The sequence below is a fragment of the Podarcis pityusensis genome (assembly GCF_964106645.2).
Source record: "Podarcis pityusensis genome assembly, chromosome: 11".
In the NCBI taxonomy this organism is placed as follows: domain Eukaryota; kingdom Metazoa; phylum Chordata; class Lepidosauria; order Squamata; family Lacertidae; genus Podarcis; species Podarcis pityusensis.
In genome coordinates this window covers 41,394,344-41,412,359 of record NC_138036.1, presented here as the reverse complement: position 1 = coordinate 41,412,359, position 18,016 = coordinate 41,394,344, and the positions used below count along the sequence as shown (strand labels likewise).

The 18,016-nt window shown below is 39.0% G+C and overlaps 1 protein-coding gene across 1 annotated transcript in view; it reads left to right on the top strand.

The window, feature by feature from the left end:
* Positions 1-18,016, top strand: part of FBXL17 (F-box and leucine rich repeat protein 17) — a 145,961-nt gene that overhangs the window by 85,596 nt on the left and 42,349 nt on the right. The window contains exon 7 of the mRNA XM_080972678.1: positions 4,419-4,495. Within this exon, the coding sequence (XP_080828804.1) occupies positions 4,419-4,495 (77 nt within the window). The remainder of the gene's footprint in view (positions 1-4,418; positions 4,496-18,016) is intronic.

Here is an 18,016-nt window from a genome sequence, read left to right as displayed (position 1 = left end):
TTGCGAGGCATTCGTCTTGCGGGGCACCACTGTATTGACATTCCAAAGCACCATGCCAGAATGTACAAAAAATAAAAGGAAATACACAAAACAATAAACATAGGCATTGGGATGGCATGTCACCTTAGTGTAAAACAAAATCTATACCACTAGAAAACAAGCCAGAGCCTCTTGTTGTGACAACCTGGATTTGTCTCCAGTGTTTGTACAGACAACCAAGGTTTATTCTACTACAGTAAGAGTGGGGGAAGAGTGCTGTGAGAACCTTTGAGCATCATCCACCTGCTTGCTGCTCGGTCGCATAAAACCATGGTTGGTTTTTAAATATAGTTTAATGTGGTTTGCGAACCAGGCCAATAAATTACATTTCTTCGCTAATAGGTTCAGAATATTCATTTTATGTTCACAAATAAGAACCCAATTCTGTGCTCAGCACTGCATTGGCACAATATGATAAGAACCTGGACACTGGCCCACAAATGGATTATATATGTACATTTCACCCCTTAATTTCAGACAGCCAAACCCTAGAAATCCCAGGCACACTGGGGTTCAGACCCACCATGTGGCCCAGTTAGACATTTGTCCTTTGTGAAAACTGCTTAGCTGGCTTAAAGATATTGAAAAAGCCTCCTAGTTAGTGGCTGTGAGCCCGGAATTGTGGAGAAAGTGGGCATTTACCTGGGAGCTGCTAAAATTACTCATGATTAGTCATAAACTGTGCCTTGAAGGTATGCAGCTCTTGGGCTGTGTAGCAATCTTGCTTCTGGGCTTCCCAAGGGAAGAACCTAGGTGCAAGACAGCAACTTTTTACATTTCATCTTATATATTATTCAGCCAACAAAAGTAAATATATCCAAGCCATGTCTTTATTTTGTGGCTCACGAAGAGAGTTGAATATTTTTATAGCACTATAGCGGCTTATGTTGCAGATACTCGTTCTCTCCCCCCCACCCATCCCATTATTTTTTTTCTGTTCAAGGCCTTTTTAACTGTAGTGGGGCAAATAGATTAGGTGTTTTGTATCTTTATGACACCTCCAACTGTAGCTGATAAACAGCTCAACTTACCTGTCCCCTTCTGGCTGTCATTGTGTTTCTTAGTTGTATATGAATCAAAGTAGTAAGCTGATTTTTAAAATATGCTCCTTCGTCTACATTTTATAACTGCATCTCACAGAAATTCTACATGCATATCTAATTAAATAATTTATTTCAGGTGCCTTATATCTTTCTATGGAGATTGACACTTAGGGTATTTGTTCATATGATGTTTCTCACATTTTCTTTCTTCATATAAGAAGCAATATTGGTTTCTATTTAAACATTTATTTGCTAGTAGTGAATGTGTGCCCTCAAAGTATTAACTGCTAGTGTATCTCTTTCCTGCAATCCTGGCTTATGCATCTTGCCTGCTTTCTATTAACTCCCGGCCAGGAGAGTCGTTTTTTGCATCTAGATGAGAAGACAGAAGCATTTCCACACTTCCTGAATTCTCTCTGGTGCCTGTTCAAGGCTAAGTCCTTTGCTAGTGCAAATTACTTATAATACAACAGTTTGAGAGAGAGAGAAATCAAAATTTATCCAACCAAGGATAGCACTTTGTTACTTTTTATCAAGCTCAAACAGACAGCTTTAATCCCTGGAATTATAGTCTACTATGAGAAGTCTACCTATTCTGCAGTCTTCTGAGGATAGAAAAATAAGAGATAAAGGGGCCAAAACGGTAAAGATCCTTAATGCTGATCTAACTAGCTTATTCTGGCAGCTATGCAGAGAATCCTATGCCTGGATTTATTTATTTCAATTTTCCTTTTTATATTGCTTACAGCAACTTTCACCATCTACGGCAGGTGAAAGTGTGTTTCATAAATACAGTGTTACCTCTGGTTGCGGACACAATCTGTTCTGGGGTGCCGTTCGCACCCTGAAAAGTCAGTAACCAGAGTGGTGCTTCTGCGCATGTGCGAAGTGTGATAGAGCACTTCTGCGCATGCGCGAACCGCGCAGAACGCTTCTGTGCGCGCGGCAAAACCCGGAAGTAAACACTTCCGGGTTTGCCACGTTCTTAACCTGAAAAAACACAACATGAAGTGTTCGCAAGAAGAGGTATGACTGTAATGAAGAATCTTGCGGGACTATAAAAACTAGTGCACATATTAAGCTACAAACTTTCCTGCTTCATCTTTTACAGTAGCTCCTATCTTGTTCACCGTGGACTCATAGGAAGGTGACAGCTGTACTCTTACTAGTGGGCTGCCAACTTTCAGAGCTGTTGCATTTCTATTTAGAACGGGTACGTTTTAGGGCCTTTACCTGGGACACCCCAAGTAAAGCTTACAACCTCAGTAAAAATGAGAAATTTCCAAAAGCTCTCTTTCGATTAACGGTTAATAGAGACAAGTTTGTATAAGGAGGGAACATTCTACTAGCTCATCTTTGTAGTTAGATGTTGTTCGCAGTGAATTTTCATGCTTCCTTGTTTGCATTTTAAATGAGTTTTTTCTGTTTAGAAAAAATATTTACCTTGTTCAAATGTAACGTTCAGGTGGCATGTGCATTCTGATACTCATTCCAAATCTCATCAGGCTGTGGCTCTGATGGTGTCATTTCCTTTCATACCAAGGTGATCGAAATGCAGTTCTTTAAAGTGAAATGTCCTAAACCAGTGTCTGGCAGCTCCTATTAACTGAAGTGCATCACAAACAGTAACAAGGTCTCTGAGGACCACTTTCCTTACAAGCTGTGTAGTCATATTTCCTCATTAGCTCATTTCAGTTGTCACTAATGCCATGTCCCAGGCTTTTGCAAAGTTGACCAAAAAAACCCATAAAAACTATATGCATGTAGAACAGACAATTATTTTCTGTAATTCAAGATCCTTTTGAATCCATTTGATAGCTTGTGGCTTACACAGTTTAATTAGTTAACATTCACCCAGATTCAAGTCTGAATATAAGGAAGAAACATCTTAGGAAAAATGCACAAATTGTAATGCACAATAGACAGCATCAACCTTTGATTTTAAAATATTTATTTTAGCATTTAAATTGTTATGCTCAGTGCATAAAAAAATAGAAAAGCATGAATATAATCGAATTCCTAAAGTGTTCAAATGCACCCAAAGTGGAAGTGGTGTTCTTAAATGTTTACCACTACATTTTGGCAGGAGAAGAATGAGCGTGTGTGATATTCTTTCTATACTTTATTGCTCTGCTACATAGTGACATTCAGTGCTTTGCATTTGAGGCGCGTTGCAGTCCCATGCAATGTAATAGTTAGCTTATAAGTATGCCGCATACTATATTTCTGTGACTAGATAACTGTGCTGATCAGGGTGAAAGGCAGTGTTGTGCAGAACTTGAAATACGGTTCTTGTTCTTACATTTAATGTTACAAATTTTAGTAACTCTATATGTGTATGTTTTCATATGAGAACATTTGGTTTATAGCTTTGGGAGCAATATTTCCTCTTCTATATGTGCCAGTTGGGTTGTAAAAAAGTTCAAACTACTCTCACTTGTGTGGTTTTCAAGATAGAAACATGGAAACTTTGTGGAGAACTTGCAATAGGTGCAATACGTGATTGTTACATGTTGCAACTGTTGAATTATAAACTGAGCACCTTGTTAATAAATTCATAGTGTTTCTTCTGAAACAAGCAAACTTTGGCATTTCTAAAATGTATAACATAAAGGAAATGGTCCACACAATGGTATTTTGATTGTGTTTACTTCTATGTTTTTGTTTTTATAAGTTTCAAGAAAAGGCTACAAAATGTAATAATAATAAACACAATTCTATAATTCTCTTACAAACTAACAAACACTTTGGAACTTAAATCTCCATTCTAATTAATGCATGTTTCTGTAGCTAAACATTTGTGCTCAAGTAGTGGGTGATATTTCATGCTTGGATGTTTGCTGACGTCTGTAATAATCACTTTGGACATACAGCAATGAATCAAGGTACCTAATTTGTAATTATTGTGAGTAGTATCTGAAGTTCCATTAAAATTGTAAACTGCATTATAATAGTATCTCAAAGTTAGATGAAGGTTAAAATACTTTATGATTATTGTTTTTACTCTAACTGTGTTACAAATATTGTGTTACTATTTAACATTTTGTTATCAGTCTGAAATAGTTGTGTAATATTTCAAAATTAAGAACACAGGACCGAATGATGCAAGTCCTTTATGTTGTCAAAATTTCTTGTTTTCCATCTTGTTGAAATGATCAGAATCACTTGGATTGAAAAGCAAGGCTGTAATGTATTCTGAAATAGTCCCATATATACACACAACAAATTAAAAGTTTGATTTCTCAGTTAGTAATTTACATTCTAAAAATCTAGTAGTCATTGGTCTCTCATTACTGTATGTAAGCACTCATTAATCAACATCTCTATGTATTCCAGATGTGTAGAAGTCATTGCTAAAGAAGGGCAGAACTTGAAAGAACTTTATTTGGTGTCCTGTAAGATCACAGACTATGGTATGTAATAGTCATTTTTAAAACACATTTATGCCATCAAGAAGAGTTAATTGTTGTTGATATTTTTAGATTTCTCCATTGTGAAAAGTTTGAAGAAATGTTCATCATAAATATGTAGCTTCAAAACTTATTTGTAAGCAATTGCAACGTAATCTATCGGTCTCAGTCACTGCCCACTATGGTGAGATGTATTGCATTTCTATTAAAATGATAATAATTATGTCTAAATTTGCAACTATCTTAATGATAATAATACATGCACATTTTATGCAAATTGGTATCTTCTTTTCTCTTTTTTTGAGAATCAATTTCTCTTTTGGGCAATGCGTAAGTTGCCACTGTATTTGTTGTGAGCTTCCAGGCAACCGGTGGTTTTAAACTACAAGTCTGCCTTTGCTTTCATCTGTGAGTCCCCATATGTTGTTGAACTACAACTCCCATCACCCCCAGCTAGCAAGGCCAGAGCTCAGGGATGATAGGAGTTGTAGTCCAACAACATCTAGGGACCCACGGGTTGAGAACCGCTAAGCACTTCCATATCTAGTTGCAGTGGCTTCCAGAGATTGAACAATAACAATAACTGGCTTTTCAATAGAGCATTGTGCTAAATCATAGCTAAGCTTACTTAACTTGGATTTGGTGTAATGTCTCAATTAATTCAATGTTCAACTAAACACGTCTTTGACATATTTAAGGCAGCTTCAAGCATTACAAAGCAAGCTTGAAACATGGTGTGGGGGCTGCTATCCAATCATGTTATGTGTGTATTCGTGTTTAAATTGAATATGACTCAGATAAGTAATTCTTGGGGAGAAAAATGGGAAAAGCAGCTAAGTGGTCTAAGAGTTTGAATTTATTTTCCATGTTTTGTATAGATAGTTTTTTTGCATGGGGAGGGGAGATTTGGAGACTTCAGAGTTTAGTGCTTTTATAATAGAACTGTATGGGAAACAACCAAGTTAACATTTTCGGCACTTAAAAGATGAGTGTAAAGTATTAAATATGGTTTTGGATCACAGAACCAACTAGGCTTAAGTTTAGTTGGATTGACTTGCACAATTTCCAGCTAAGCTCTCATTTTGGGACAGGCTGTCAAGAAGTCAAGCCGTATCTTTATTCAGATATATGCATGTTAAAAACTATAATATAAATATTGACTTCCAGGAATAATACTGTTGACCATCCTGCAAAAGACTGAAAATAATATAACTTTTATTTGTAAGTCTTAGGATATCTAGAGTAGTCACCTGTAAATCACATAAATCATCCTTTAAAAAAGAAAGTTATATTAAAACTTTGTTGACAATATTCTTAACAATCACTCATGCCAAAAGAACATTTTCTACCATCTGCCAGCGCTATATGTAATTCATAACTATCAGAAATCAATTTTCTTTAAATAACTTCTAAGAATACTCCTGATGTCATGAAAATTCCAGGCAATTTTCTTTGAGAGTTGGTTTGGAATGCCACTGTGCATCTCAAAGCCCCATATAGTGAGGTAAATTACAGCAATAGCATATTTCTCAACTATAAGAATTGCAGATCTTTTGTCTCGTGGTACATTATGGAGGATTTTCAATTTGAGAAAGACAGTTAAGCCGAACTTTTAATTTTTTTGATAAATGTAAAATGATGCACTGCCCCCGTTATCAGCACCTTCTTCGCCCACTAAGTAAGTATACAGGGAAATAGCAGGTTGGAAGAAAGTGTACTTTGAATGTGGCTTGTCACTATGCCCCAAACTAGAGCACCATATGCTCTTACCTATATTTTACATTCCATTGCAGAAGTCTCGTATATGCCTCCCTGTTTAAAGGCATCTATTGCCTTCATTTAAATTCCTCTAAAGTGATTTTTTGCTCTCCTCTGAGGGTTTATTTTGCTTCCTGGATAGCAAACTGTGGGAAACGACATATTTGAAAATGCAACATTAAATGCTAACTTAACATTTCATCCTCTTAAAACTAAAGTGTTGTTCCCCAGGGTCCTAGAATCTATTAACAACTCTTTCATATATAAAAAAAATAAAGTATATTTTTACTACAAAACCAAGCAATTGCTTCATCTTGGGGGGGGGGGGGGAATCAGTGACCTCTATTTACTTTATTGTATTTTAGTTATTAGGTTTGTATCCAACTATTCATCCAAATATAGAATACTTCAAATCTATTCAAAGGTAGAATATCATCTGTTGGTGTGTGGGGTCCATATGGGGTTGTTTCTGCTGGTCCCTGGCACTTGACGTAATCACAGGCAAGTATCCAGATTTCTCCCTGCAGGAGGAGGGGTAGAAAGAGTTGAAGATGAATTCCAGAGCTGGTTGATAGTGAAGATACCAACTCAACAAAAGCAACTCCTTCTGCTTGCCTATCCACTTGCTCTGTAGTCAGAGACCACAGATAAAGCACAACCTGTAAATAAAAGTTCAGGTACTAGGCAAAAGCCTCCTAAAAATGTGTTCCCTAATTCCTGAGGGACGTCATACACCAATTGTCAAACTGGATTCCCCAACATCATCTTTAGGAACTGACCCCTAAGGAAAGACTGGGAACAGTGCTCCCCAGAGCCATCCCTGGTCAAACAGTCCAGAAGAATATGGTGGTCAACAGACTGGAAACTGCTGAGAGGTCCAGCAAATCCAACAGGGACTTACTCCCCCTGCCTAGTTTGCTATGAGATCTCTGTAAAGCCAGGTAACTTGTTTGCCTCAACTGGACAGGATATTCAGGAGCAATTATGTCAAACTTCCTGGTCGTTTCCCCATCCTAGAGACTGATAAGTGCTTTGACAGAATCATCAAGTGACAAAATAGGAAACTTCCCCAAGGCACCCAGAAAACTGTTGGGATCCATCTTACTTCTTTTTAATAGGTCCTCTCTCCTGTGGAAGTTAGGAGTTCCTGTAATTCTCAACTCAACATATAGTAAGGCTATGAAGCATCTGCCCGGAAGTGGAAATCACTCAGTACCATCAATCTGGCAGATTCCATGCCCAGGACTACCCAGCTAGCTCAATTAGGGTGACTGTTGGGCAGCAGGGTCCCCATTCTGTTGGCAGCTGTCCTCACAAACAAAAAACTTAATGCTGGTAGATAGCTGAAGAGGGCATCTCATCTGAGGAATGGAATTACAGTAGGTCTGAACAACTCTACTTGTCTTAGATAACACTGAATGGAGAAACCACAGATAAACTGATTTTGTTAAAATAATATAAATATAGTACTAGGAACAGCCACCTCTTTGCTAACCCCCTTCCTGCACTCCTTCCCCCACACCTCTTCCCTTTACACCTGACCCCAAAAACGCTCACTTTACACCTCACCCATCCCTTTCCTATCTCCACCCCAAGCCCCACTTCTGTTTAAAGGTGGGGGAGCTCAGAGAGGAGCTAGTCCCCTCCATTTTTAGAGTGTCACAGAGTGGTTCCATTTTTTTTACACCTTGCACCTGAGCAGCTGCCGCACCTTCCAACTTGACTCTCTGCAGTCCCTGTCACCTTCCTGCTTCCTTCCCCATCCGGCCCATTCCCGATTGGTGTGTTTGTGACCAGCACACTGAGTGTTGTTTCCTCTCTTTCAGCCAGGAGTCCCTCAGACATGAAACCGCCACCTCCTCAGCAGGCAGTTGCCAGCAGTAGCAGTCTGTCATGGAGGGTCATGTCACTGTAGCTCTTCCTTGTCACACCGGTCGGCCAGCCATTTTCCCCAGCTAGGGTGCTCCAGGCTTTGGTGGGTGTGCCATCCTAGGGGCTCCAGTGGCTCTCAGGTTCTTGCCCCCTGGCCACCCGCCCTTGTGCAGTTGTGCTGGTGGCGCTTGTAAGCTCTCGGTGGCAGCTTAACGTGCCGTTGTCTCCATTGCTGCCGCTGCCTGTTAAATGCTGCTGTAGCGGTAGGGAGCCTGCCTTCTTTGTTCACGCTCCCTCCTTCCTGCTGTTCTGGCGGCATTCTGAAGTTGGCGCGGTCACGCAAATAGCAGAGCGTCACAACAACTTTACATTTTTACTTATATAGGAAAATAATAGTTGTTAAACAGATAATGTAAAATAAAAGGTAAACTTGCTTTTACAGTATGCAGATGTTGAAAACCCATTCACTAACTGATCGTCATGTCAGCTTTTCAATTAAAAATCCTTTTCCAAATGAGAAGTGCAAATTGCCTCTTTGTATATTACGGCTTGTGGCAGCAAGTCTAAGCACAAGTGCATTTGTATTTCTATTTTTCTCCCTATTGCCACTTGTGAATCTAGTAGGCTCAGTTATTGTGATCCAGAAACCTTGCCTTTCAGGACTAAGCAGCATCAGTGAATTGCCATTTCATCTTGCTGAACTGAAGCTACAGAACTCAACTTAGTGCCTTTTTTTAAAAAAAATCCAAAGTAATTTAAATGTATGTATTCTAGTTCTTCCATAAGTCAAGTGGAATGATTCTAGTTTTTGAAATGTCAGGGATCTTTTTGACCTAACTAAGCTAATGGCATACTTTATTTGCAATTCTCTTTCATCCAGTGCCCTATTCTTGCTTATTTATTAACTGTACATACTGAAATACATTGCATCTAATTACAAAATGCCAAGAGCTCATAAGAAATGCTTCCATAAATATGTAACCACTTGGGCCTTAGTACACAAAAAAGAGAATATTTCAAGCAGAAGATATGTGGCCAATTTCTATAATAAAGAAAATAGGTCCTGAGATTCAGCAGTGTCTTTGAGAAAATAAAGTGGCTTGAAAACTGTAAAATTACAAGAGCACAGATTTCTTTTGAAAAGCTAAATATTTGTAAGACTAAACATTTCTAAAATCCTGTGTGCCTAACCTAATTAACCTGGGTAGTCTTTTCTATTTGACTATATATGTGGTTTGTCAAAGAGTAAATGGTGTAATGATCTCAGGCAGGCAAGCAAGCCCTGATAAGAACTAATGAGACTCTGGCAGTTTTATGGCATGTTTATTTACAATTTACATCCAGAGCGCAGTTCCAAGCCTGGCGCTCTTAGCTACAAGTTGGTCACTCTGAGTCTCCGTCCCTTTTGCAGCACGAAGGGTGCCAAAGTTAATCCCTTCCTCTCTTGTATTTCCATTGCATTTTAACCCTTTCAGCTCCATCAAACAAAGATCCTGCTAACCGCTGCCTACCTCCTGGTTGCATAGCAACCCTCTCAATGTCATCTACCTCCTTCCCTCCCTCTGCCTGTGAGCTTTCCAAGTCTGCTGCTCTATCTGAGTCTGGGAACTCTTGATGAAGGAGGGCTGAACTAACCCACTCCTGCTCTGTCTGTGGCTGCAATCCCTCGCTTCCAGAGTCAGACTCTGTCTCCCTTTGTACTGGCATTCCTTCCTCTTCAGAGTCAGACTCTTCCCAGGCATTCAATTCAGCCATGTCCCTGACAAATGGTAAGTTAGGTGTAATGTAGGGTTGCCATATTTCAAAAAGTGAAAATCCGGACACAAAAGTTGTTACACATGGACGAATCCCAGCTATGTCTGGGAAATTCCGGACGTATGGCAGTCTTAGTGTAATGACAAAAGTGTAGGACTTGCACCAGAAATCAAATGCCTCTCAGTCATGAACACACTAACCTTGTGCTGTAGGATTTTGGGGAGAAAATGAGATCCCTCCAGATGTGAAATTTCGAAGCTGGGGCGGGGCAGGGGGATTAGTTTCTCTCTCTCTCCTATTCCCGGCAGATTTTTCATAATTTTTCGTGAAATTGTAAATTAAAACAATTTGCATACTGTTTAACTATAAATAAAACCTCCAAGAAGTTGACAGAAGATAAAATATACAAGTATTGATAAAAATTAAAAACAAGTTTTGAAAAATTCAAAAAAGATTTAAGCTAAAATTACAGATTAAAACACCTGCCAACTTTTACACGTCCAAGTAGATTTGCCTAAACAAAAAAAGTTTATAGCAGGTGTCAGGAAGAGTACAGTGAAGGCAACTGCTTGATGTCAATAGGCAGGGAATCAGAGAGTGCAGATGCTGTTGTGCTAAAAAAAGCTATTTCTTACAAGTGTGGGACAATTATGTGGCACAAAGGTTTTTGATTGTTCCATTAATGTTGTCGTTTTTGTGTTATCAGCTTTACAACTGTTTTCACTTTGTTTCATGAAGCAACACAATATTAATTTGCTCAATTTACATGAAGATTCAATAAGTTTAAATAAATATCTGTATTTTTGAAGTCTGAACTGCACAATGTGTTTCTGAGCGGTATTTTCAGCTTTATGGTTTGGTGCCTATTAGGAGTACTTTTAACAGCACATTTTAGAATCCATTTTAATACACAGACACTTACAGATGTTTGCCTGTTCACTTTCTTTAATAATTGTTATTTACCTAGAAACATAGAGTAACAAATATTTCATTAATTCAAAATAAAAATGCTGAAAATTGTTCCTTCCCCATCATGCACTCACTGTTTTATCTTTACAATGTTAGTGTAGTGATCAGCTAAGCTTCATTTTACTAACTGGATGTTAATGTTGTAAATATTCAACAGCAGAATGATATTTTTATACTAAGGTACTTATATTGGCCTTTTGTATGTGAACTTGCAATGCCTTATACGATTGAGTCATACTGCTTCACAGCAGTTGGCTGGAGTAGATGGCTTTTTAGTCCCTTCCAATTCTGTAACTTCTTTTCATGTACATGAGATAACTGGCCATGCATACTGTTATAATAGCTTGAGAATCTGGGAGCTTGAGCTAGATAATTTCATTTATTATTCAAATAAACTATTACTTCCCAAACACAGTGTCTACCATAGCTGTACAGGTTTGGCCTTAGGAAAGAGCAGAATCCTCATGACTGAAGGATTCCTCACTGAGCAACCGAAACAGAGACTGCTTTTCTTTACAGCTATTTTTCCTTTACAGCTATGTTGTTTTTAAGATCATAAAGATTTTAGCTGCAACTGTGTGGTAGACATCTGGAGCATTACGTTCCTACATACTGGTGTTGGAATGTAAGGCCATCATTTATAATTGTTTCCAAAGATATTGATGAGACATGATAAACATCTTAAATCTGTTAATCCTCTAGGATTAGCAGCCAAGTTTGTTTTAGCAAAAAGTGTGTCCTCATGAGTGAAACAACCTTAGAGTTTGAAAGACAGACACTTCTGTGATGTTGAAAAGATCGTAATTGTTTGTGTTTACCAAACTGCAGTGTTTACCAAACTTGAGTCTCTAGCTGTTTTTGAACTACAACTCACTTCATCACTAGCTAGCAGGACCAGTGGTCAGGGATGATGGGAATTGTAGTCCAAAAACAGCTGGAGACCCAAGTTTGGGAAACACTGCAGTAGATCATCAGTTTGAACTTCATTGGAATAATGGAATTAAGCTAAATGTGAAAGCAATAAAGTTAAACTTATTTGTTTACTTGGCCCAGTTATTTCACACACTGCTTTTTGCGCACACAAATTTTTTACTGGCACTCAAATGGGCTACTTGTCTGAGCACACTAACATGTGAACTAATTTTAATTGCAGCGGCAGAAACTTCTGCGATCCGTTAGATATATCTTGAGACTTTCCTTGCCGCTGCTGTTATTTGTGAGCAGGTGGCGCTGTGGGTTAAACCACAGAGCCTAGGACTTGCCAATCAGAAGGTCGGCGGTTCGAATCCCCGCAACGGGGTGAGCTCCCGTTGCTCGGGCCCTGCTCCTGCCAACCTAGCAGTTCGAAAGCACATCAAAGTGCAAGTAGATAAATAGGTACCACTCTGGCAGGAAGGTAAACGGCGTTTCCATGCGCTGCTCTGGTTCGCCAGAAGCAGCTTAGTCATGCTGGCCACATGACCCAGAAGCTGTACGCCGGCTCCCTCGGCCAATGAAGCGAGATGAGCACCGCAAACCCAGAGTTGGTCATGATTGGACCTATTGGTCAGGGGCCCCTTTACCTTACTTCCCTATGCTACTGTTTAAAGGAAGCCTAAAATAAATGAGGTGTTACAGCATCCTAGGAAACTGTTGGGTTGTATCCAGTTATGTCCTCCTTTCACGAGAAGGGTTTTTGGTTCAGCTGAGCCTTCTGTGAGCAGAGGAGAGGAGAATCTTTTACAAACTCACCCATTCACTCTGCTGCACCCCTCCAAACCTGCACTAAGGGGTTGGGAGACCTTTTGGAACAGGAAGTAGCACATGGGAGTACAGAAGAAGCAGAAATTCTTGAAAATCATTTCCCTTCCCCTTCCATTCATTGAAACCTCTGCTGGAGCAATGAACCTTCCACGGCGGAAGGACACCATTGAAATCAAGCCTTCATTTCGCTGATAATGTAGGGACTACTGCAGCATGGTGTTTTTTTTTAAGACAAAGCTCATCAGTTCTACAATAAACACTCGTTTTCTTTATAATCTTCATTGTATTGTACCCTTTTAGTTAACTTCTGGGTGAAAATATATAAATTGTTATACTTTTCCACAAAGACTGTACTTCTTAGTCAGGCTGATGATCAGCTTCACTTATAGTATTCAAAGCACATTTAGAGTGCATGTCTTGGGGGTGGGAGGCGGGTGTCTGTTGCATTTTTAAAAGCGCTATCCTTTACATATCTACTCAAGAACAGCAGCCATTGAGTTCAGTGGAACTTATTTCTTGATAAATGTGTATAAAGCCATATCCATATATTTAAAATACATGAAGAAGTTGACTAGATAACTGGCCTATCCTACTAGCATATTTTCTTTTTGCTTATTATAACGGAAATAGAAATAATAATGTACAGGCGAACAACAACCAAAATTGATTGTTACATTCTATCAACAGTGTTCTGTTTCTAATGGAGTGAAAAGGCAAAATAAAAAAGTTAACATAACTTGTTCGTTTTCCTTAAATATATTCACAGTGCTAAAGCATCACGCTGCACATCTGTGCAGTGATATAATATCCACTGTAATGGCACTTTTTGATATCTAAAGACTAAAGTCGAATTGTCTTTTTATTAGACAATATACTCCCTAACTTATTTTAACTCTTTCTGTAATTCATTATTGAAGTACAACAACTGACACACATTGAAATGTATACCCTTAGTAGGCTACCAGCTAATTTGATTAGGAGTCTTATTGTTGGACTCTTATTTCTCATCAGTAAAACTTGCTTCTTGAATTTTATTGATTTACAACCATCTCTCCACAATATACAAGGGTTTCTAAATTAATAAATTCAGAAAGAGGTATTTCATTATAAGGACATATACCTTATTTAACTTGTTGGCTGCAGAGCAGTTCCCATAAAGCACTAGTTTAGCCCTATTCTTATCTGATGAAATCTCTATATTCCAAGGATGCTGGCGCTGTACCAGAAGTCCTCTAATATGGAGAGGTAGTTCATGACAAGCAAAGGTTCCTACACCTTAGCTGGGTATGTCTGTAAGCTCATCTGTTCAACTCACACCCCTCCCAACTCTCATGTGAGGCTTCAGTTCTATTAATCTTGAATATCCTGGGAGTATAAGAAGCATAAACTTCTGGATACTTCTTGGTGAGCATAGAAGAGCTTCTTATTGCTATTAATTTCATCAAGAGATGAAAACAGAACATAGTGCAATAAAACAATTGTATATGTCCATAGTTAAGGCAAAGCAGTGCTAATTGCTGTTGGCTGCTGAAATGAAAACACATTTGACTACCTTTGTATAGAAAAAAACAAGAACTGGTAAAGTAAGTCTATTTCATCAGTTGCCTAAACAATAGTAAGAAAGCAGTCTGTATGTTTCTTGAAGCTGTGAATAAAGTACTGCTTCACCGAGGAGATGTGGATCTTTGTGCTGTGTGCAAAAAATGTACTGTATTGTTGCATAGAGACCATGAAAGCAATTTTTCCACTCTTCACTTGGGCTGGGGGGAGCCACTGGGCAATAGTGATAGTTTTTCCACACTGCTCTGACCCCAAGTAAGTCTCTGTGAAATCATTTTTTAGACAAAAAGGGGGAAGTGACGATGCATGCAAGGTATTGCTGCATTAGTCTTTTCCAATTAGGTGAGCTGACCTGCCGAGTGACTGATCTAGAAAGAAGAATGGTTGCAGCTTACAACACGATCCAAGCAGAACAGTCAGAACAAACTATTGTAAAACAGTTTTGCTGAATATATTAGTTAAAGAAAAGGGAGCACTAGGATAGAGGTTGCAAAATGGGGAAAGAGTCACAGAAACAAATTACATAGATGGTAAAGCTGTTGGAGGGCAATGAGGGATGGACTCTATATTCTTCAAAGAAAATAGCTTCCTGAAGTTTTGATTTAAAATCATAGCTGGGTTTATTTGCAGGCTTCTCAGAAAATACCTCTGGGACAACAGAGCAGTTCCTGATTTAAAATAAAAAATAACAATTGACAGTGGGGCAAAAACAGTTTAATAGGTGGAGAGAAATGACTTGAGCAAAAGAAATAACTTGAGCAATAAAAGCAGTTCTGTTCAGCTCCATTTCGGAATTTCACAGAGTCAACGAAGAAAATAAGTTTTAATATGGCAAATTTCATTGTGATTATATCAAGTAAGTGACTGGGAATTGTTATTGTGCTGCAAAAGGCTAGCATGGCTCTCCCTTCTGGGTTTTATTGAGGAATAGAAATTTGTAAACTCCATAGCTAGATAATTGCCACCGCAACCAAGTTAGGGATACAGTTTACATTAAAATTTGGTTGGAAGAAAAAGGTATACATTTTTTAAAATAACGTTCCTTCTGAAATGTCATTGATTGTTGAAATACCCTTCCAGTTTTCCTCTCCCATTTTTCCTTATCTACCTCCTTGCCTTCCTCCAGAGTCTGCCATCCTGGGTGTGAGCTGGAAGACACCAAGGGAGTCATGACACTCCTGTAGACAATGTAATGTGTCAGATTCCTGTTTTTGACTGTTTCCCATTGTTTTACATGCAAATCTATTATTGTAAGATGTAAAACAATGGGAAGCAGTAAAATCGGTAGAGCTTGTTTCTAAGATACTTTGCACTTTTAGAAGACACCTTAGAAATTGGAATGGTGTTTAAACCTGTTTTTAGAAGGACCTAGAGCAGGAATTTGTATCCAGCTGTTGGTACTGTAGCGCCCATCATCCCTGACCATTGATCATGCTGGCTAGGGCAAGTTGGAGATAAAGTTCAGCAGCAACAGGAAGATCACATCTTGCCCATTTCTGACCCAGAGCATAGTGAGTGTCTCATGCTTAAATCCACATTTCCCATGTGGAGTCCCAACTGAGAAAACCTGTGCTTTCCAGGGCTGATGACTGTGGTATGTTCAATCTGGGCCACTCCTCTCTGTTGCCATCTCAACATATTAGGTTTTTTAAAAAAATGTGTGGGTCATCATATACCCTTGGGGTTATTGCAGAGAAGCTGCAGAGTGTGCCTTTTCCCACACTTGAGACTAGATCAATTTATTTCCTAGTACAGAGACTCTAGTAAGCTGGGGCATCATTGGAATACAAGAAAAGAAATTACATGGTAGTCATTGAATATTATTAATGGTATCCCATAAGGGTGTGGTTGCAATACGTAGTGAATAACGATTCACTGGTACACTACAAAAGGAAGTTCATTCCAGTAGCAATTGATGTTAAGACACAGTCACAGTCTTATCTGTCTGTATGCTTGTAGGGGGACTGAGATTTTAGGCTAGCAGCTTTGGTGTATGGATAGATGCTTGCTATAATCTCATTTCCATTCTAATTATACATTTTTATCTTCCTTAATATGAGCCTCTTTCAGTAATAAATTGAGCTCTGATAGTACTGTGTGACTTGAGGGATTTTGAGATAAACAAGCTAATAGTAGGTGCTTCTGAGTCAGCAAATCCTCAGTACAGAAATACTGAAAGGCCCTTGAGGCTCAAAATATGCTAATGTTTTAATGAGAGAAAACAGAGGCAAGTAGAGCATGCCTGTTGCATTCTGTGGTTAGGGCCCTGAGACCCAGTTGAGCACATCTGGAGTGACTTATATCAATTTTAGGATGGACAGGGCTGCAGTTTACTGGAGTGGAAGGTTACAGTTAGCAGATACAATGCCTAGCGTTCTCTCATTTTGAATCCAATAGAAATTCACCCTGCTTACTTAATTCTCATTGACTCCAAAACAATAGCCAAAATGCCTTTAAGATTGAGTAAATTATATTTTATTTGGACATTTAAAAAGTCTTTATCGGAGTGAAGAGCATAAACCATCTGAAGCAGAGACTACTCATGAGCAAAGAGACAGAAATGTTACTCAATTACAGAAGAATGAAGATCTTGCTGCTTTTCTAATTGGTTTGTGATATAATGGGTGAAAGCATGAGAGACCAATTTCACAAGATACTTCGAGAGTAGTTTCTAACATGTAATCAAGAAATGACAGGCTTTCAGCAGAAAAGTCAGAGTAGTCTCGGAGGTAATTTTGGAATTGCTTCGCTGTCTGTACTACTTGTACTGAACATCCTCTTAAGACATTTGGCAGGATGCCATATCATCAACCTGATGCCAGGAGTATGAGGGCTAATCATCCTTATTCATAGACTGCTATGAACTTGTATCTCGTCCTTTCAAGAACTCAACTAGGTATTGCAAGAGTGAGGCACTTGCTACTAATTTGGTCAAAGTTTCTGTCATCTTGGTTCTGTTACGTGCATATATTGCCAAATCTATTGAACATGGAATACTAAATTGAAAAAGACCTAGGTAGACATACCGTATTTTTCTGTGTATAAGTTGCCCCCATGTATAAGACGAGCCCTATTTTTTTGAACCCAAAATTGAGAAATTGATAGTTTAAACATCAAACAGAACAACTTTGATATTTTATTAAATATTCCAAGCACCAGTGTGCAAGGGCAGCAGCGGAGTGTGCCCCACCCAAGTTGTTTTGGGGGGGAGATAGCCCCCAAAGACCACATAAGGATTTTTGCCATAAAGAGCAAGCACCAGCTATCTAGCACAGGAAATCAAAGTATTTCAGGGACTGAGCTTTTGATTGGTTCTCTTGGCACAATACAGGTGATAGGTCTAGCATGACACAGTTTGGGGCCAAAACAAAGACAACTTTCCTTGCTGCAAGATAAAACACTGTGGTCCTTTGCTGGTTAAGGAACAACTGCTTTCTCCTGGTACAACATGAGTTTGATTAGAATACCTATTTTTTCAATTCTGATGCCACCCCCACCCGCTTGGTTGTAAAGAAAAACTTCAGAACTATTTTTTAAAAGTAACCATACATCATGTTACTTTCATGAGAAAAGTTTCTATTTACCATGGAAAACAGAATAATGATTCTTTTAGGGACATGGGTGGCACTGTGGGTTAAACCACAGAGCCTAGGACTTGCCGATCAGAAGGTCGACGGTTCGAATCCCTGCAACGGGGTGAGCTCCCATTGCTCAGTCCCTGCTCCTGGCAACCTAGCAGTTCGAAAGCATGTCAAAGTGCAAGTAGATAAATAGGTACCGCTCTGGTGGGAAGGTAAACTGTGTTTCCGTGCGCTGCTTTGGTTCGCTAGAAGCGGCTTAATCATGCTGGCCACATGACCCGGAAGC